Here is a 21,742-nt window from a genome sequence, read left to right as displayed (position 1 = left end):
GAGTGAGATTTATGTAGCATCTCCTAGCCTGAGTTCTTTTTGAGTTTTATTTTATTCTTGTGTGGGATGTAATCTCATGGAGTGAGTGTGAAATTAAGGGGGAATTACATTTTTCAAGTAGTTCAGTCTTTTGTCTTAAGGAATATTTTGCGCTCTTGCTACTATCTAAGAATAACAAAACCGAGATTGAAAGAGCATGTACCCATTTGAGAACATACGGTAGATAAGGTGCCGTACTTAAATTTAATTTTGCTGGTTCACCTATAAGTTGCTCTTATATTTTCAGACACCTTGCCAAAAGTTTTGACCCTATGGGAAGACATAATATGGATAGAAGATAATGATGAAGAGATTCCAGTGGGCGATTTGATCATGTGAATGGAGTTCGTCTGGAATGAGGTAAACTCTGTCTGCTGACCACGTGCCTCTGGATATGGGGTTTCCCCCTAACTAAACACTCCGATCAGGACGGCCGCAACCTCATGTGGTGGGTGGAGCCCACCCCAGGAATCTCAGTACCTAGGTTTAATCTAGCCATAATCAGATCCCAGGCCTAGGGTCGGTTGGACTAGCGACCCTCCGCCGGAAAATTAAGTGCTACGAAAAGTGACAACATAGCCTCGGACCCGGATTCCCTTTTAAGATCTCGACCATCGCGCGTCAATGGACAAGCTGAAAGACTACAGACTAAACCTTATGGACCAAAGGGGGCTGTATCAGCTACAAGCGATGAAGTAAATACGAGTGAAGATAAAACACTATCTTTGCAAGGCGTGCTTACAAAAGACATTGCTGATACCCTATAAGTTCAATTTCCCCATAAAAATTAAACAGAGACCAGAAGCTTTGAAGAAGAAGTGAAAGTTCTGACAGAAAGTTTCAGAAAAATGTCTGACAACGCCACAACTCATGAGAGTCAACAAGTAAACACAGAGGTGGTTAGAACTAAGAAAAGTAGAAAAGTATACTGAAACAGAAAGCACCAAAAACAGTACCTACCCAAAAATAAGAGACATGAAAGGCTTTGGCTAATTTTGAGAAGGTCAAGACAATAAATATTGTGGAAAGATTTAATGAACTCAAGGATTTGGACACCTTCAAATTTTTGCATTTTTCTACTGTGGCTGGATCCAAGACCTTATAGTCAAAGAAACGATAGGGCACGCAATGCAAAATAGTGAATTCGGATTTTAACTCGATTGAGAAACTTGATTGCTTTTTTGCTATTATACTACTAAAATAGTGCCACTGACTTCAAAGTGAGAGGTTGTTTTAGCTGAAGTCCAATGATATGGGTGTTCCAACAGTCAGTAAGGCAATGACTCTAGACTATTTTTACTGTTTTTTTTTTTGGACAAACGCAACAAAATGGCCAATGTCTGAGCACGTTTAAAGACCGTCAATGTAAGCCTTTATAGGTTTGGTTTATCCACCGAGAATCTATCAAATGAATTAAGATTCATTTTTTGGTTCTCATGGGCTTAAAATGTTTATCAGAGAAAAGCTGATTAAATCTGGCCATAAAGCAAGGGTCTAAGATTAAATCTGGCCATAAAGCAAGGGTCTAAGCAGTTTTATGTGGCTATTTACACTCTTGATCTTTAAAAAAGTAGAAGGTCCAGTGAACAGGACAAAGGGAGTGAAACCGCTAGGCCAAAGTTGTGAATGAGCTTCTGAACGTAGTCATGAACCCTACCCTTTACAACCTTTACTTTGACAATCTCTTCACCAGCTCTGACCTTCTCATAGAACTTAATACTCATGAATACTGAGCTTTAAGTTCTGTCAGGGAAAACCAATTGCAGTGATGCAAGATGGGAGAAGACAAATCGTTTCTGAATAAACCAAGAGATTACTTTGAGAACCTGATGGTACTCTATTTGTGGTGAAATGTTAAGATGCTAAGGCTGTGCTGTAGTGGCAAGTCATGGTAGTACTGACAAGATAATTCTTGTGAAGCGCTGCGGTTCAGTAGAAACAATGATGTGACAATCAAGCAGCCACAGGTGATTAGCAACCATAATGCTGGTATGTGCTGACATCCTGGGTAATGCACTGGCAAAGTACTGGCCAAGGGTTGGGAGCAAGAAACGGTACGGGACTATTGAGCAAAATTTACACTTTACATTAACTATAGCTGGATGGAAATTCTATAAAACAATCCGTAAAAAAGACTCTGTTGGAAAGATCCAACAACTAGATTTCCTAATGAAATTATCAGCTGGATTAGTGAACAACGAAATTCATTGTGTATGAGTGTCAGATGGAAGCGAGTGTACAACTATAGCCTTTCTAAACGAGTTGAATGTTCATGTGGTGGAGACTGACCTGAAACAAAGGGGAGGCAGTGTCAGTACGAAGAAGACCAGATTCAGGTGCCTCAACTGTGGGTGGCAGCCTCATTTACAGATCCACTGTGAAAAGTTTCACTCCTAAATAGTTTTTTGTCTCGACAGTGTTTTATATGAGGTTTAGCAATGAAAAAATTTATAGCTATTTCGCTACAAATTAGCTACAAAAACATTCTCGCTCGGGAACATTCTCAATCTCTGTCACCAAAATTCAAAAAAATAACCAGTTACCAAGATAGGTCCCTATAGATGGCAACAATCAAGCATAGAAAGTTTATCAATTTATATGGTCATCTTCTAGGAGCCAGCACTAATGGGTTAAATCAGAAGTTAAGTAGAGTTATGTTTTATCCCTGTTTTAATGGATGTACTTTATCCTAAGATGTGCAGTAAAGGCAATGAGAGTATATTGGAATCACACGGGGAAGTAGAACTCTCCTAGGCTTAGATTATGTTGGTGAGTTAAGCATCCTATATAAGAATGTTAGCAAAATGAATGAACTTTTAGAGGTTTTGCAAGTTCATGGTGCAGGAATAGGTTTGAAAGTTAATGTCAAGAAGACCAAGTTGCTAAGACTAGGAACAAGTTAAGGTGAAGAGGTGATGTTGGGTAACAAGAAGATTGACCAAGTGGATAGCTTTAGTTACCTAGGTAGTATGAATACTGAAGATGGTGAATGCAGTGAAGATGTTAAAAGTAGAATAGCCAATACCCAGGGTCTTTTTTCACAGTTGATGAAAAATTTGGAAGAATAGGAAGATAAGTCTGTGAGGCAAGATTAGAATACTGGAAGCTACAGTAATGATAGTGGTCAAGTATGGCTTTGAAGCATGGGCGCTTCAAAAAAAGAAAGGGAAGTTGCTATATATTTTCCAGAGAAATTGCCATAAATTGTTTGGGTACCCGACTGACAGACTGTATTTCAAATAGTAAGCTCTATAAAAATGTGGTTCAATCCTGCTTTCTGGGGTTAAAAATTAGCGAAAAAATGAGATGGCTAGGAAATGGTCTGCAGATGAAGGATGATAGATGGCCAAAAATGTCCTTACTGGCCAATCATCTAGAGCTAAAAAAAAGCATGTTGTCCCCCAATGTGCTGGGAGATTGTCGTAAGGAAAGATTTGAGGGGAACGAGAGCTTCTTGAGAGGGTGCAATGAGGGATGCTTTGAATATATTGGGATAGAAGAGGAGCATGCAAAACTGTGTTGACCTTGGGCAGCCTAGTGCTGCAATGAATTGTTACCAGTAAACGAAGTGATTAAGAGAAAAAAGACTAAGATCTTTGACAAAGCCATTGTTTGGTTGTTAACTAAAATCAAAACTTAAAAAAACAACAATATGTCAATCTTTTCCAAAACCATTTGGTATATGGACTCATTCAACAAAACTAAATTATATCCGATTAGTGAGTCATGACATTTTTTCTCATACTATAGAAGCAAAACAAAATTATAAGATGAAATCATGTTTTATAACCCTAAGCATCTATACCATACTTTTTGACTTTACAACAAGTTGAGTTGTAGCTTTACTGTTCTTTTTCAAAACTATTTTTGTCATTATTTTGCCAAAGAATGATTGCCTTACCTCTTTTTCAGGTGTGTGACTGACGTTCTTCTTTACTTCAGGATAATCAAGCATATTCTCAGTAAATAAGTAGACACTCATCTTCACTACAATGACAGTGTGCTGGCTTTCTTTTATCTAAAAATCATGAATAGTTCACTAAAATAAGCCCACAGCTCATAAAAACCTATTTTTTTGCACATCTCTGTATACAATAACAGATACATATAAACAGATTGAACTTGACTAAAAGTATATTATTCAACATTAACTTTTGCTGAAGGAAGATATTCTTCCATTTAAAAAGGAAAGCTAACTATGAAATAAGTCAAATAAAATTTTATAGTGTAAAATTTAGTGTAAACTTCCGTTTGACAAAAATTAACAATGTTCAAAACTAAGGTGGCTATAGCCACTTTTCCAAAAGAGAGGTAGGGGAAGGTGATTACAGAATTTTTGTTGGTGGGAGGGGGGAGAAAGTTTCTTTTAATAAAAAGTATATTTTTTTACAAGCCTATTAAAAATAAACCACATGTTACAAAGGGGTAATTGACATTATATGGGAATTTTGTCTGTATAAAAGGTAACAGTTGTTGGAATGGCCTCTTCTGAACTAAACACTAATAACAAATTCTTGATTTATTAGATTCAGGATACTTTTATTATTTAGATTTCAAAAGTCAATTCTAGTTAACTGCATACCAACTCCCCCCCCCCCTTCTTAAACAATCGCCCAGGTTACACAAAGCAATTTCTTATTTACTCTATTTTTGTTAGACTTATAGCACAGGGTACAAAAAAAAATGAAGACTAAGTTAAAACAATCATAAATGCTTGTTCGTCTAATTTCTAAATAACATTGCACCACTTTAACCCCCTCCCCCATAAACACACTTGGCAATAAATATACTGCCCACTTTACACATTCCCATCGAGCAAATATCCAAATTTTACAATGGGGACATAACTCAAGCAAAAAAGAAAAGAGTAGCAACGTTAATGGGAATAGATAGAGTAGAATATATATTCATCCACAAGGGGGAGACCACCTTGCAAAAGGTGGGGTAGCAAAGTAACAATGCTACTTGGCAGTTTTCAAATTTGTTGGCAGATTTTATTTGAAAATACCATTTTTATATATATAAATAATTTTTGCTCAAAGGAAGGCTGTCAGAACACAAGTTACGCAGCTGAAGTGTCGGCAGCTTTTGGAAATCCGTCAAATTCTGCTACTGCCAAACAACAGCTTTTGAACTTTTCCATACCTGACTCCCCCCTCCCTAACACTCAAGTATAATATAGCCCAAATTATATATTTCCCGTGCACTTTTCTGGATATTAATTTTGTCACAGTCATTTAAGTTTACAGGTACACGGTTTTAAACAAGAGTGATGCTAACGACTTAAAGTAAACATGACAATTTTCAAAATATTTGTAATTTTTTTTTTTTTTTAATTGGGTCATTATGAATCAATGCATCTGGATTTTATAACTTTAACAGTGTAGAATTATAATCAAGTCTTAACAGTAATCATAAAACGAAACACACTCAAGAATTATGCTCAGGTCACATCTCACAAAACCGGTTTCATGGCATACAAAGACAAGTGATGGGTGATAGAAGGCACTGGACTTATAAAATTTGGGCTATATATTTGCACATCGGGGGGGGGGGGATGCAATAAGTGGGGTATCATAGTGTCAATACTACTTGGCAGTTTTCATGGTCTAGTAAAATCTGTTTTGTCTGAAAATACCAGTGCTCCCACTATCCCAGAATTTTTCGGGATATCCCCAAAAATATGTCTTCTCAAAAAAAAAATCAGTTCCCCAAAAATCCCCTTTTGTTCAGGGTTGCCACCCCTAGTAATTTATCACTACTGACAATCCAGCCCATTTTCTCAGTACTTTCCAAAGTTTTTGTCTCAATTATTTACTACACATAAAAAACAGGCAAAGATCATTGAATTACTGACTTTTCTTCTTATGCTAGTCAAGGCTTGCTGTTTATAAGACGATACCCTTCCATCAATGATTATCCTGTGACTCAGATTAAAGAATTTTATTTGAACACGTTTTCAACATCAATGCAAAAAGTTACCTTAGATAGCTTGACCATGAGTTTAAATTTTGATTTCTTTTGCTATTCTGTTTTATTTTCAGAAGTCTAAAATTTTTGGTAAAAGCCAGATTAGAGACTGTTCATAAGGTAAAGATCTTAAGAAAACGATTTATACTTCATAGTATGCAAAATAACTGTAGCCATCACATTTTGACTGCAGCTCTTCAATACTTTACCTCCAATCTCCCCCCCCCCTAATGTGCAAATATACAGCCTAAATTACATGTTTCTAATATATTGTACCAATGTGTCTCTGTTGTTCCAACCAATGTACCTATAACTTGAATGAACTGTGACAAAACTAGAACCAGGAAAACGACAGTGATGGATGGTGGATTGTATTCAGAGTATATATTTTGGGTTATATATTTGCAAATTTGGAGGGGGATTACCTTAAGTCACACTTACAACTGATAAGGACAAATCCTGTAAACACCAGTCAATGATGATGGTGACTCATTGGGCACATCTCAAACTGTGCACAATGGCTTGCTGCATCAATCTCTGTCAACAGCTGTCATAAAGGCTTCAATACTAGGGGATATGACTATATTCTGGCTAGGGAAGTTCCATAGGCTAGCAACACAGTTGGAGAAAAAAAAAACTATGCAGCCTAGTATTAGCATATTCTCAGTCAGGGCAAAATATTGTGGTACTGTAATCAAAACGTGTTAGCTGAAATTATTCTGCTTATTATACAGTAAGAATTGTTTTCTTAACATGTTTCCTTCTTGATATCTCCTAATCTAGACCTCCCCCCCCCCCAACCTTTCAAATAAAAAAGATATATCCAGTGGTGATTTGATATCAGCATAAAAATTGGCCTGTTGAGAAGGAAACATGATAAGAAAAAAATTATGTCTATTCCATAATATGCAGAAAAATCGTAGATAATCTTTCTTAAAAGCACCCCACTTTTTTTTACTCTAATGTGCAAATACATAGCCCAAATTATATATTTTCTATATATTACTCTTTTACCTTAAATTGCAGTTTAAAGTAGGTCTAAGAATTTTCTATCCCTGTAATGTTCCATGATGACTTCTGTAGGTTGTTTGACATGGTTGCTTGCTACATTTCGGTTGAGGACTCAACAGCTTCCCAGCTGTACAGCAACTCCTGCTGTTCCAGGACAGGAACATCTGTCAAATCAGCAGCCACTGTATCTTCAGATAGTTGATTCCATAAGTGTGTTACTTGCTGGCAGAAGAAATGGCTCCTTCCTCAGGTTGAGGAGAGTTTCTTGAAAATGTCAAAACATTTGTTAGGGGAGGCAGGGGGCAGGCCAGAAAAAGTATTTTTGGAAACAACTTAGTTGGCCATAATCATGTTGTCACATTTTCTCCAATATGTGAGAGTAAGAAATTTCAAATGATGTACACACTGTTTGTATGGTATTTGTTTTATACCTTCCACCATTTTGGTTATTCTTTGTTGTACCCTTAAAATATTTCTTTGTGCTTCTTGAAGTAGAGTGATGCCAGGGATATTCTAACTTCTATGCACAGACAAACTAGTGCCTTGTAGAGCTTCATGAATGTTTTTGGCATTCTGCTGGAGATAATTCTTTTGTTCAATCCAAGAGATTGGAGGGCAGATGACAGCACAGATTTCATATGGGGTTGAACTTAATTTGGCATTCAACAATGACTCTAAGATCTTTTTCTTCAAAAACTGCAGAGAGGGGATTACTATGGAGATGGTACATCTGATGTGGATTTTGATTGCTGAAGTATATTACAGGGCATTTATCAGCATTGAAGGAGAGGAGCCATGTATTAGTCCAAGCCTAAATAATGTCAAGGTCCTTTTGTATGGATGGCAGGTCAGATTTTGTTTCAATTAATACCTGTAAATTAAAGCCATAATGTTGTGATAAATATTGAACAGTTCACATAAATGACCTAAAAATAAAGAAAACACACTTTTTGATGCCATTTTAAGCTATTTTGAAATATAATAATTGATTTACTTGCAAATTTAGTTTTAAGCCCTTTATGGACCCTCAAAGATGATTCCCTTTTCTGTCATTTTAGATACTGCTTAGATACCTCTGTTAGAGTCAATCTTGTGAAAACCAGTTTACCTGTAAATTGAATTATCAGTGGAAAAAAAAACAATAGATATACAGGAAACAGCCTATATAGCATAATAGGCTATAGGCTATATATTTGGGTAAGGTTAGTAAGGTTAGGTTAAAACTAAACTTGTAAGAAAGTGATTATTATGGTAAAATTCCAGTTAATTGACTTCTTGCTTGTAGAGTTCTCCATTTAAAGTGTTCAGACATTGATTTTTCTTACTGATTTTTTAGGTGCTTGGGTCACAATATAAGCTTACTTACTTACGTGATTGATATTTGTCTGCTTGCCGCTTACCTGCTTGATGCATAATAGAAAACTCCACATGGTGTCAGAAGTCTGAGGAATACAACATGGAATTTGGAGCTTGCCCATCAATAAATTGGGATGCAACAAACTTAAAAGTTGCCTGGTCACACTTCAAACAGCATGCAGAACTTATTTTTACAGGACCTCCGAGTGAAAAAGCAAGTGCAGTGAAATGCTCATACTTGCTGATATGGGCTGGTGAAAGGGGCAGAGACATTTTTAATACATGGACATTTACTGCCAATGAAACAAACAATGTCAAAACATATCTAAGGAAGTTTAGTGAACATGTCGAACCACTTGCAAACCCTATATTTGCAAGATCCACAAACGTAACCAGAGAGACGGTGAATCCATAGAACAGTACCTCACTGAGTTGCACATCATAGCAAAAGAATGTGCATTTGGAACAACCAGTGATGAAATGATCAGAGATCGACTAGTTTTTGGAGTTAAGCAAGACAAGATTCGGGAACGACAACTTAGTGAAGGAGCAGGACTAACTCTAGCTTGTGCAATAGCTACATGCAGAGCTGCAGAGGCAACCCAAGCACAGTTGATGATAATGTCCAACCAGAAACATTCAAAAGTGCATGTAAAACAAGAGATAGATGTGGTAACAAGGCAGGGACGAAAATGCTACAAATGTGATGGCAGCTTCACACCTGGTCATGTATGTTCCCCAAAGGACTCAGGTGAAGGGCCAAAGTGTTACAATTGTGGTGGAGTGTTCAGCAAAAGCCATCAGTGCCCTGCCAAAGGAAAAAGCTGCATAAAATGCAAGAAGATGAATCACTTTGCAAAAATGTGCAGAAGAAGTCAAGGGAACATTCATAGCATTGAAACAGAAGAAAGTAGTACAGATACATCTTCACAGTATTTTATTGAAAGCATCCAAACCATGGAGGAAAAGAACAATGAACCAGTGGCCAAACTGTATCTAACAAAAGAAGGAATCAACATGGAATTCAAAATTGATACAGGTGCAGAAGCTAATGTCGTACCAATGAAGACCCTTAACAAGATGCATCCACAACCAAAACTCAGGCCAACATCTGACATACTTACAAGCTATACTGGTGAATCCTTGAAAGTAGCTGGTATCTGCCAGCTAGAGGTTCAGTACAAGAACAGAGAGCCACAAACACACAAGTTCTATGTGGTGGATACAGACAAGAGACCTATACTTAGTAGGCAGACCAGTGTATCACTGAACTTAATCAAGTTCATATACAACATAGAACAGACTAGTACTACAGATGAGATTCTAGCAGAATACAAAGACGTGTTCAAAAGCATTGGTAAAATACCTGGAAAATGCAAGATACACCTGAAGCCCGGAGCAATACCATCAGTACAACCACCAAGAAAAGTACCCTTGGCAATCCAGGACAAACTGAAAAATGAACTGAAAAAACGAAAAACCCTTGGCAATCCAGGACAAACTGAAAAACGAACTGGAACGACTGGTATCCCTCGGGATAATCGAAAAAGTTACTGAGCCAACAGAGTGGGTAAACTCTATGGTCATAGTGCAGAAGCCCAACGGCAATATCCGGATATGCCTAGATCCTGTAGAATTAAACAAATGGATACAGAGACCACATTATCCAATACCAACGTTTGACAACATTGCAAACAAATGTCACGCAGCTCAAAATCTGTTCAAACTAGTTGCCAGAAACGGATACTGGTTGATGGTACTTGGTGATGCATCATCAGATCTGACAACGTTCAACACCATGTTTGGGAGATTATAGTGGAGAAGATATCCATTTGGAATAATCTCAGCTCAGGATGAGTACCAGCACTGGATGGAGGAGGCTTTTGAAGGATTGGGTCTTGGTCTAATAGTGGATGACATAGCAGGTGTAGGAATAAGTAAAGAAGATCACAACATGCAATTGAAAGCAGTCCTCCAAAGAGGAAGGGAAAAAGGAGTCAAGTTTAATCAAGACAAATGCGTATTCAATGCAACAGCCATTCCATATTTTGGTCATCTTCTAACCATGGAGGGTGTCAAGCCAGACCCCAACAAAACGAAAGCAATTGCTGAAATGCCGGAACCAAGAAACAAAGAGGAACTGCAGACATTATTAGGGATGTTCAACTATCTCTCCAGATATATACCAAACTTATCCAGTCTGAACCAACCTCTACAAGAGCTTGGAAAAGCTAAGGACTTTGTCTGGACAAAGAAACACAGCAATGCATGTCAAACTATTTGCAAATCATTGTGTGAACACCTCTCATATTTTGACACTCACTGCCAGGAAGTCGAGATAATCGTCAATGCATCACAACATGGGTTGGGAGCCCAGCTACTAGTGAAAGATGAAACAGTAGCATGTGGTTCAAGATCATTGAGTGACACAGAATAAAGATACTCTCAAATTGAGAAAGAACTACTTGGCATTGTGTTTGCATGCAAACATTTTCACCAATATATATTTGGAAGAAAGGTCTTGGTCATTACAGATCACAGACCATTGGAAAACATTTTGAGAAAACCAATCAGCAAGGTTCCACCCAGATTACAACGGATGATGCTAGCCATCCAGCTATATGACCTCAGGTTCATATACAGACCTGGACAAGAATTTCCCATGGCTGATACCCTATCACGTTTACACATGGAAAACACAGACCCAGAAGAAGATCTACAGGCTGAACTGCACGTGCATAACGTTATGAAACACATCCCAATCAAAGACCAAATGGTGCAAAGCATTGCAGACAGTACCAAACATGACCCAAAAATGCAAGTTCTAGCTGACACCATCAAATTACAGAAACGAACTGGCAACATACCAAGGAATCCTCTTAAAGGGTGATCGAATCATAATACCAGGGTGCATGCACCAAGAAATCATGACCCATTTTCACACAGCCCACTTAGGCATTGCCAAAACAAAACAATGTGCTCACTCATGCATTTTCTGGCCAAACATCACCAAATATATCTCCAGATGTGAAATATGTCAACAATCCAGTGATTGCCAGCCAAAGGAACCTCTCATGAATTCTGAAATTCCTGAGTACCCATGGGAACATGTGGATACCAATTTACTGTTCTGGGAAGGAAGAAATTACTTGGTAACCACCAACTAAAATAGTAGATACATCAAACTTGACAAGCTAGACAGTACAAGGTTGGGAGCCATCATAACCAAGCTGAAAAGCCAATTCGTACAACATGGGATCCCATGAATACTTACCTCTGACAACAGCCCCCAGTTCACAGCAGACAAATTCAAAAAATTTGCAGAACAGTGGAGAATCACACACCACATGTCCAGCCCCAGATACCCTCAGAGCAACAGCCTCAGTGAAAAAGCAGTCCAAACCATAAAAAGGCTTATGTCAAAAGCACTGACTGACAGATTAGACCCATACCTAGCTTTACTTGAGTATCAGAACACTCCTGTAGATGATTTAGCATCACCAGCGCAACTGTTGATGAGTTGCCAGTTAAGATTGGTAATGCTGCCAGTAGAGCATAATTTTGTGTCAAAAATCATGCCCAAAGAGAAATACAAGGCAGCAAGTCAAAAACAGCAAGAAGCCAAGAAGGAGGCTTACGACAGAGGTACACACATGATCAAACCTTTTGCACCAGGCCAGCAAGCATGGCTTAATAAAACTGGGCAGGCAAATGAAAGATGGATTAAGGCCATAGTAACCAGTATATACAACAAATCAAGCAACTCCTCAATGACTGTAAAGACAGAAGATGGAGCTGTATATAGACGCAACAGGAAGTTTATAATGCCAGACCCACTACCAACAAGTGCACCTGCCTGCAAAGCAACATGATGCTGTTAACAAACATGATGCTGTTAACAAACATGGAGGTGCCCATGGAACCTGAACTATTGTGCAAATCCCCCCAAATCATAAGCCCATCAAGCAATATCAGTCGGAGGTTTAGCCTGCCTGAAGAATCCTTTCAGACATCAAGAGCAAACCAACAACCAAACCCTAAGGAACCACAAAGCACACCTCCTGGTTCAAAAGCTGCAGCTACAGTGCACCCAGTACAACCAAATCTGAAGACAACAAGGTTGGGAAGGGTTATAAAGGAGCTGGCTAGATTAAACCTTTAGCCATGAAACCCCCATTGGATCACTTGAAAAAGAACAAATCCAAAAGAAGGAAGATGTAGAGTTCTCCATTTAAAGTGATCAGACATTGATTTTTCTTACTGATTTTTATATTTATTTTGTAGGTGCTTGGGTCACAATATAAGCTTACGTACTTATGTGATTGATATTAGCCTGCTTGCTGCTTACCTGCTTGGTGCATAATAGAAAACTCCACATTGCTATCTCAGAAAGGGTTTAGGTTAGGAAAATGAAACTTTCAGGGATGGGTCTATAGGATAAAGTATGTCCTGGGAAGGTATTTTGAAGCAACTACCTCTACTCCTTCTCCCTCTAGAGGGCTCTGAGCTTTAAAAATATGTGTGTTATAAAAGTGAAACCTGGCAAAATAGATCTTCTGCTTAATTGAAGTACAACAAAATTGTTTTCAGCTTTATAACTTTGCTAAATTCCATTTTATAAGGTTCTAAAGATATGCAAATACATTTCCTAAATTCAAAAAAAAAACATTGATATGGCTCAAAATTCTACTCAAATAACAGGAATTGCATTTTCAGAACTAAAGGCAGAGAAAAAGCAACTAGTAACTGAAAATTAAGGTAAAATGATGCTTAGTCAAAATTTCATAGGTATAGACCTGTTTTGAAGGCAAATTTCAGCGCCCTCTAGAGGGAGAAGGAGTGGAGGTGGGTACATTAAAATACCTTCTCAGAACATACTTTAGCATGTAGACCCATCCCTGAAAGTTTCATTTTCCTAATCTAAACCCTTTCTGAGATAGCAAGAAGTCAATTGAATAGAATTTTACCAATTATTATATTTAGAAATACCATTAAAAAGGTATCAAGCACTTTAAGGAGGCCTTTAAACATTTATGTGAATTGCTTGAGATTTACCACTGATTCAATCAAGAAACAGAAAAATACATGAGAAATATATAACTTGTGCTATATATTTTAAAAATGAGAGGGAAGACAAGAATAAAGAGAAACCCTTACATAAATGACTAGCCTAGGTCAGCAAAAACTTTTCTGCATAGTGTTTTTGGAAGTTGTTTAAAATTATTGTCTTAGCTGTTTTCCTTCAAACAGTCCCAGCTATATTATGTATGCATTTATCTTTTGCTCAGTTAAACAATAGAAAAGACCCGAAATTTCATCATTTTCTATTTTCAATTAATTTTATAGCCCAAGAATAAAACTCACGTTGTAAATATTTGTACGTTTTGCCAAATTCAATAACCTTTTTTGGAAAATTAGCGAAATAATGTCGCTATTTTCTTGTTTGTTTTTTTTGTTATTATTTCGATTTGGCTGAAAGAAAATGAAGAACTTCTTAGAAATAGATGTTTAATGAGGAAAATGGGGATCATAATTAAACTATATAGCTATAAGAATTAATCTGAAATATTCTCAGTTGAGAACTCACTAAATTTGACATTCAGCAAATGTCAAATTTAGTAACAAATATAGCGAATAACAAATATAAAGTAAATCGATTACGGATAACCATAATTTGTGGAGCAATTATGCTAACGATGATTTTCAATTCAGTTATAAAATATTTAAAGTCAAAATGGTAAAAAAAAATCAAAATTTAGCTGCCTTACGCATTTTGTTACTTCTAATGCTGACTCCGAAATTTACAAATATCAACAACCTGTTGAGAAGAAATTTTGACGTATATCCACCACAAAAGTTGATACTATATGAATAGTGATAAAAACAACTACCAAATTATGTTCAGTCGATAATTTAAGTCATAGTATCCAGTAGAGAAAAATCTTATTGCATATTATATTGAGTTGAGGTGTGTCTTTATTTTTATTTATTTTTCCTTTGTTCTGTGCCCTTGTTACAAAAGACTTATTTTAATTTAGTCAGACCTCTTTCTAATGGTTTGGCTTCCTAAGAAGCTGATCAGTTTTTGTATCCCAATATTGTGAATCCTATAATACCCATGACAACATCCCGAATAACAGAGTGCTTACATTTTGAATTTTTTGTAAGGATAATAGAGGTTTCAACGCAACTAGTGTCATGTATCAAAGCTCAATCTATATGAATAACCCAAGACATATTTTGAGCTAATTTGGTTTTACCAAGTGTAACTGAAAATTTTTTGCAGGAAACAAATAATTATAACGTCATTACGATCACTTTTTGTCAGACAAAATGTATTAAAGTTCAGTCACAAGTTCGGCAAAATTTGGTAATTATTGAGTAAATTGTCGGAAATTGACAATTGCTTTAAAACATTGCCTGTAGTCATACAATCATTAGATTAAATGAGCTCATACTTTGCTTATCACTTTTATTTCCACTATTCAGGGGTGAAAGGATGAAGCTTTGAGGAATGCCTGGCAATGACGACTTCAATGTTTGGTTAAGGACTCTGAGGCATTTCATTGTATGCATCGCTCCTTTTATTCCCAGTCTTTGTCCATAACCCACTTAAACGACTCCAAGGTTTTGGGATTGGATGATTTGATTGCTCAAATATTTTCGAAGAGAGACAACACCATTGGAAAACAAATGGTATCGCGCTTTGTGATGGGTATGTGATGGGTATTTGTTAAATAGTTTTCTTGGAATTTCACTGGGCTCTCTGGTTGGCATTAATGGGAGTAATTGAGATAGGATTCACTTGCACATACTAACATGCTGTAATAGTTACCCCTTTTCCTTCAACATACAAAGGTTAAATTCTCAATGCCAAAAGGCTCTCCTGAAAAAGAAAGTCTTCTCCAGCTGTATGGCGTTCTAGTAGCAGGCCGCTGGACACTTTCAAAGTGTTTTTTGTCTTCTTTGAATAGAGGTGAGGCCAATGTCCTACCAAACTCCAGCGCTAGGCTGGTATACAGCATTTTTATAACATGTGTGTTTCTGCTGAAAAAATATTCTTGAGAGTGTATGTTGATGAACCCAATACAAAGATCTCTCTTCTCTCCTGGTTGCAATAGATTGGTAGTGGCTGATTAATCTGGGACTGTTCAATGAGTAATGTTCCTTGCAGCTGTTGGGTCCTATTTGGTCATCTTGCATTTTTCAGCATTGTACTGTAGCATTCACTTTTCTGACCAATATGCTAGGTTTTTGAGATCTTTTTACAGAGAGGCTATTGCTTCAAAAGTATTGGCTACCCCAACAAGCTCAAAGTAATCAGCATAGAAGGTTATTTTATATTTTTGCAATCAGAGGCATTGCTGCTATAAGTATAGAATACTGTCGAGCAATGAGATTGCTCTGGGGTACAACACTCTTCACTGGTTATAAGTTAAAGTAAAATAGTGAGCCATTGGAAGTACAGCCAACAACAGCCCACGTTCTGTATGTCAGGAAGGCCGTGACCCGGTTGATAATTACTTTGTTTAATTGCTTTAATTCTAGCTCGAGCTTCAGTCAACGATGAGGGACCTCATCAAACGCCTTATCCCGGTCAAGTGAATTACTATCAGATGAGATCCCTTTATCTACGAGCTGATTATTTTCATTATAGGCATAGAGCAGTTTTGTATTTATCAGCCTAACCTTGCTGAAACCGTGTTTGACTTATAGTCAAGCAAAATTACCAAATCCTAGATAATGATTATTACTATCCTTTCCAAAGCTAGAGACAGTTTCCCATACTTTTACCTTTGGTCTCTATTGATTATTTGGCGTTTTTTTAACGCAAAAAGGCCGGTGGATGGCAGATGTAAGAAAATCGTAAAAATGTTCACACAGAAAGATCAACTATTCACTGCAGCCGTTGAACCGCAAAAATATTGCGAAATATTTAAAAAGCAAATGGACAAAAATAGACTAAATCAAGTTCTAGAAGCCAAGGAAAACATTCAAAAAGCTAATTTTTTCTAAGTTGTTTGTCAAAAATTAATCGAAAACTTTAAATAAACATGATTAGTTTCTTAGTTACTTGCAATTTTTGGTTCAACAGAGGTTTTGAATCAGAATAACGGATGCGATTTTCAACAGCTCAATAGAAATATGTCAACGCGGCCTTGGCACTGTTGTGACACATATACTTTACTTGCAGCCAAAAACAGAAGAAATTTGACAGATCACGTAAAAACGACGTTTTTGAATGAAATCGCACGAGTGGGAGTGCAGTGATCAACTTTTGCAGAACAAACGGACGAAGACGACCATTTTTGTTTGAAATCGCAAAACGTGGTCGACATGGTTCACAGAGGAATATCCGTGAAATACACAGAGGTATGTATTTATCGGTATTTTTGAGGTGATGCCTTAAAGATTAAATTTATAAAGCATTATGATAATTTTTCTTTTCTTTTGTGTATTGTATAAATGTTATTACCAAGATATTTTCCTTCTTTTCATCTTGTGACTGGTAGTGTGTAATTTCTTTTTCCTGGTTTCTCTGTTGTGCTTGGAAAGGCATTGAAATTCCCGTCTCCCCTGACTCAGGAAGAACAGTTTCATATGCTGTTTTTACAAGCTGGGACAGTAGGCCTATCATTAGAGTCTGGTTGATGAAATTGGGGCAGCCTGGTCCCCTTAATCCACCACTGGATATAATTATGAAAAGAATTATGCTGTTAAGAAATCAAAATAAAAACTTCCAAAAGACACAATATTGCTAGGATCATCAATAGTGTTAACTGTTTTAAGATGAAACATTAAGCAGTGTTGAACTAGGTTCTAGAGATAAGGAAGCTAGATTTAGCTTATGATCCAGTGTTAATATTTTCCTGTGAAAAGGATTTCTCTGTTCAAGGTTCATTGGGTTTACAACCCCCCCCCCCCAAAGGCTACATGCCTAAGGGGCTGGTATTCTTTGATAAGGGTTTTTTTTTACAATAGAGGCTTTATTAGATAAACCAAAGGACAAAAGAGGACAATTAAAGGATATAAAAAGAGTACATCCACTCTTTGGCCAACAGACATCTGACCAGATGAATGTTGATGGTTTTATCATTGCTCCCTCACTTGACCTCCCTGAATTTATTTCTATTCTGGGTATTAAAAAAATCAAGGCATATATTCCCCATGTTGTGATTTACAACCATGGCCAAAGTCATGGCCACACTGCCAAAGTATGTTGCAGTAAACCTAGATGTTCAAGATATACCAACAGCCACCTAACATCATTTTGTAGTATTAATAGAGAAAGTAATGCACTATTCAAGTGTCCTAATTGTCTTGGCAACCATCATGCTAAAGACAGAGTATGTCCTATAACAAAGAAATTTGAAAAGGTAATTGTTAAGGCAGTACACAAAAAATCACCATTGGTGCTACAAAAAAAAATGCAGATGTTCTTAAATCACATACACAGCTGGAAGGCATATTTCTAGTTGTTTCTAATGAGGAGTTCCCTCCTATACCAATCCCTGAAAACCCTACTCTCAGTCCAATCATTTCAACACAACAGAGAGTCATAGAACCCCTAATTAAAAAAGTAATTGATGAAACCTTAACAGTTAGAATTCCTAAAATGATCAATTCATTTCTATCCTCCAAATTCAAACCAATTGAAGATTCAATCTCAGGCCATTTGGAAAAAAAATGTTTCTAGATCTTAGTTCCTCACATGCATCATCTAATAAAACATTTATAGATTCCACCTCAAATCATTCTATTTCTGAAAATGACTTGGAATCTATTGACTCTGTCCTAATCTCAATTTCACCTTTAAAATCAGCATTGTACAAAAAAGAACCTTCCTTAAGAAAAAATCAATTCCTTTAATGAAATGCAAGTGTAATTTTGCCTATTTCAAAACAAAAAGTAACTAAAAACAAATGGAAAAACTCCTTAGTATCAAAGACAGTTAATAAATTAGAATGAAAATTGTTCAATTTACCGCAACAGGTTTACCCATTGATTGTCTGGTTGAGTTGAAAAGGTTTTTGGATATTGAATCCCCAGAAATTGTTTGCAATTATTGAAATCATTGGTCCTCTACTAGAAAATTTAATATTAAAAATTATACAATACATAGAAAAGAGAGAGTTTAATCTCTTCTCAAAAAAAAGTGGAGTCTTTTTAAAACTTATGAGGAATAATTTGATTAGCTCTGTTGTTAATATTGATGTCCAGTCATCTATGAAAGTATTAGTTGCAAAGGTTGAGATGGATAATCAGCCTCCTCTGTATGCTGTTAATATTTACATAAATAAATCCTCTTTTTTAAATAATTGTACCTTCAAGAAACTATTAGACCTTTCCTTAAACCACCTAATGCTTGACAATTTTACTCTTCACCATCCTCTATGGGATTCAACCCACCCTAGAGACCCTTAATCATTGTTATTGTTGGATTCAATCTCTGTCAGTCAGAACTCTCACACACTAATTACACTTAAGAATTTAGGAACTTATTTACACTCCTTCAATGGTAAAAATTCAACCATTGACCTATGTTTTATTGGTAGCAGACTATCTATTTCCAGGATATCCCAGTTCACTGATAGTCTTGGCAGTTGGAACTGTCTTAATTATTACAGGACTGTCCAAAAGACCAGTTTTTTCTAAGTTCAATATTACACTTAGATAGATTTTCAATGAAGATAATTGAGAGCTGTGAACAGTTAAATTGGGAAATATTGTCCCTGAAAAAATAATGATTTTGATGATTTAAATGACAATATCACTGAAAGCATCATTGATGCTTCAAATATTTTTTTCAAACTCTAAACACAATAGTATATATATATATATATATATATATATATATATATATATATATATATATATATATATATATATATATATATATATATATATATATATATATATATATATCCATTTTTGGAATAATAAATTAGAATTACTAAAACATAGGAATTTTCATAGCTGAAAGAAAAATGGTTTAGGAAGATATTTGTGAAATGAGTTTGATCAATCAACTCCTACCAAAACCCTTTGGAAAAATTTCAGAAAATTTGCAGGATATCAGCATAGAGAGCAGTCTATTCAAGGGATTAAGTCTAACGATAGTTCATTTCAGTTCTAGCCATATGAAATGGCAGAGACATTGAATATTCATTTTGCAGGTCAATCTTCAAATAATTGTACATATAATAACTCTCTGTCTATGGATGCTCAGTTTCCCCCAGGGTCTGTTACATACCTTGATAAAGATTTTGATATGGATTAGTCAACTTCTATAATACAGTCTCTAAATGACTCAGCAATGGGTGAAGATTTGATCGACAACAAATGCTTGGAGCTCTTCCATTAACTTTCTGGATGTCCCTTTTTTTTTACTTGTTTAATAGATGTTGGAAATCTGGTTCTGTTCCAATAGATTGGAAGTCTTCAACTTTAGTTCCAACTCCCAATATATAAAGGTAAAGGAGATTGATCCAATCCTTCATCATACCATCCAATTGCCTTAACCTTATGCATAGCTAAACTCTGAGAAAGTGATTAAGTTCAGGTTTGAATCCCTTATTGATAATCTACTTAGCTGAACAGCTGGTTTTGGAAAGGTAGATCCACTCTCAATAACCTAATTCAACTTAGAGTATGATATTAAGAAAGCTTTTACAAGAAAGCAAGTTGTATCTGCAGTTTTCTTTGACATAAAGAAAGCTCATGATACTATGGACCCCTTTGTAATACTTAGGTAGGTTCATGTATTGAATGTCGGAAATTTTTTTAGAATTGGTGCAGGGCAGTGCTTTTTAATAGATCTAATGAAATTAGAGCTGGATCAGGAAGTTCCTCTACTAAATTGGTTTCATTAGGTGTTCCTCAAGGAGGAATTTTGAGTCCTTTTCTTTTCAAGATAGTGATTAATGATATTATTTTGGCTGATATGCCCTCAATAAAATTTGCCTTTTATGCAGATGACTTCTCCTGAAACTTGTCAATCCAAGCTCCAGGGAGCAATTAATAAACTTACAATATTGCTTAATACAAAAAATTGGTTTTTCCTATCCTAAAAACTACTGGACTGCTTTTTTCTAGGAAAAATGAACATAGACAAGATTGTCCCTTAATCTTATCCTCTCAGATAAGATTGGATAAGGCAGAGGGCACATATCCTCTCCCTTTATACATTTTTTATCCATCCACAGCTTGAGTATGCTTGCCCAGTGTGGCATTTCAATTTTATGGCAGATCAGTCCAATAGACTAGAAATTATCCAGAAGAGAGCCCTGAGAACTATTTATGGTCAGGGCAAAGTGCCTTACATCCTCCTTCTCAAGGAATTCCACCTCCCACCTTTACAGCCTGACATGTTAGTTACTGGTACATGTTAGTCTTTGTACCAGTTTTGGAAATAATCTGTGTTGTAACCCACACTTTCAATGTATACTCCCAGCCCATTATTGCCCTCCAAACCCAGTTTACCTCAATCAAAAGCACAAAAAATCCCAGTTTTAAATCCTATTAATGCAAGAACTGAGCACTACAGAAAGAGCTTTGTGCCAGCATTTGTTGAAATCATAAATAAATGAAATTTGTAATGCATCATGTTAATGTGTCATTTACATTGTTTATGTGTTAGTTCTGTTATTTCATTTTTATCTGACAGGCCAGTTAGATTCATGGGTGTATGTTGTTTTTTATAATGTACTTTTGTTTTTACTTATGTCCTCAGTTTTTTTTCAGTTTATTCATTGTACTCACTTTATTTGACAGCCCAGCTTGATTGACAGGCCATTGCTGTAGTCAATGTTTTTATATATCACTTATGTGTTTATATAGGCTAGCTGTCTGAAGGCAACAAGTTTGGTAGTTTTATGTTGGGAGAGTTTCCTAGATAATAAAGTACTTCTTGCAATGATTTCTTTGATGTACTATTCAGTTAATACGTATATTTGACCCAAGCACCTCTAACAAAAGCATAATAAGGCAACTGCAAGCAAGCCCACAAGCATTAGCATTAATATAGAAGCAAAAGCAAACAATAAGTTCATTTCATCTTCCTTCTTTTCTTCATGTGATTCAATGATGTTTTTTTTTTTGTATATGCTCAACTTCAACTTCGCCAGGAGTTTCATCTGACGACCAGAGCGATTTGCTTTTTTTTTGTACAATAAGTTCATTTCATCTTTTTTTTTTTTTTTTATTCAGTACAATAAGTTCATTTCATCTTTTTTTTTTTTACATTCAGTACAATAAGTTCATTTCTTTTTTTTTATAATTAATACAGTACAATCAATTCATTTCATCTCCTTTCTTTTCTACAAATTCAACTTTGTTGGGGGTTTCACCTGATGACCAGAATGAG

The 21,742-nt window shown here is 36.2% G+C and overlaps 2 protein-coding genes across 4 annotated transcripts in view; one reads left to right on the top strand and one right to left on the bottom strand.

Annotated features, from left to right (window-relative positions):
- LOC136041306 (glutamate--cysteine ligase regulatory subunit-like) overlaps positions 1-13,724 on the bottom strand; it is a 45,483-nt gene extending 31,759 nt beyond the window's left edge. The window contains exons 1-2 of one of the 3 annotated variants that reach the window (XM_065725931.1): positions 13,534-13,724; positions 3,941-4,057 (exon numbers count right to left, since the gene is read on the bottom strand). In XM_065725931.1, coding sequence (XP_065582003.1) covers positions 3,941-4,021 — 81 coding nt within the window. In that variant the 5' untranslated portion in view covers positions 4,022-4,057; positions 13,534-13,724. Of the gene's footprint in view, positions 1-3,940; positions 4,058-8,390; positions 8,514-12,724; positions 12,770-13,533 lie in introns of those variants that run through there. The other 2 variants (XM_065725930.1, XM_065725929.1) reach the window with 2 other exon arrangements.
- Positions 13,725-16,591: 2,867 nt separating this feature from the next.
- The window catches only part of LOC136041305 (aldehyde dehydrogenase, mitochondrial-like), a 41,444-nt gene continuing 36,293 nt past the window's right edge, over positions 16,592-21,742 (top strand). The window contains exon 1 of the mRNA XM_065725928.1: positions 16,592-16,749. Within this exon, the coding sequence (XP_065582000.1) occupies positions 16,714-16,749 (36 nt within the window). The 5' untranslated portion in view covers positions 16,592-16,713. The remainder of the gene's footprint in view (positions 16,750-21,742) is intronic.

The sequence above is a fragment of the Artemia franciscana genome, unplaced genomic scaffold (genome assembly GCF_032884065.1).
Source record: "Artemia franciscana unplaced genomic scaffold, ASM3288406v1 PGA_scaffold_131, whole genome shotgun sequence".
NCBI classification, from domain to species: Eukaryota; Metazoa; Arthropoda; class Branchiopoda; order Anostraca; family Artemiidae; genus Artemia; species Artemia franciscana.
Note: the sequence above shows the minus strand (reverse complement) of the source record. Positions and strands in the feature narration are given on the sequence as shown.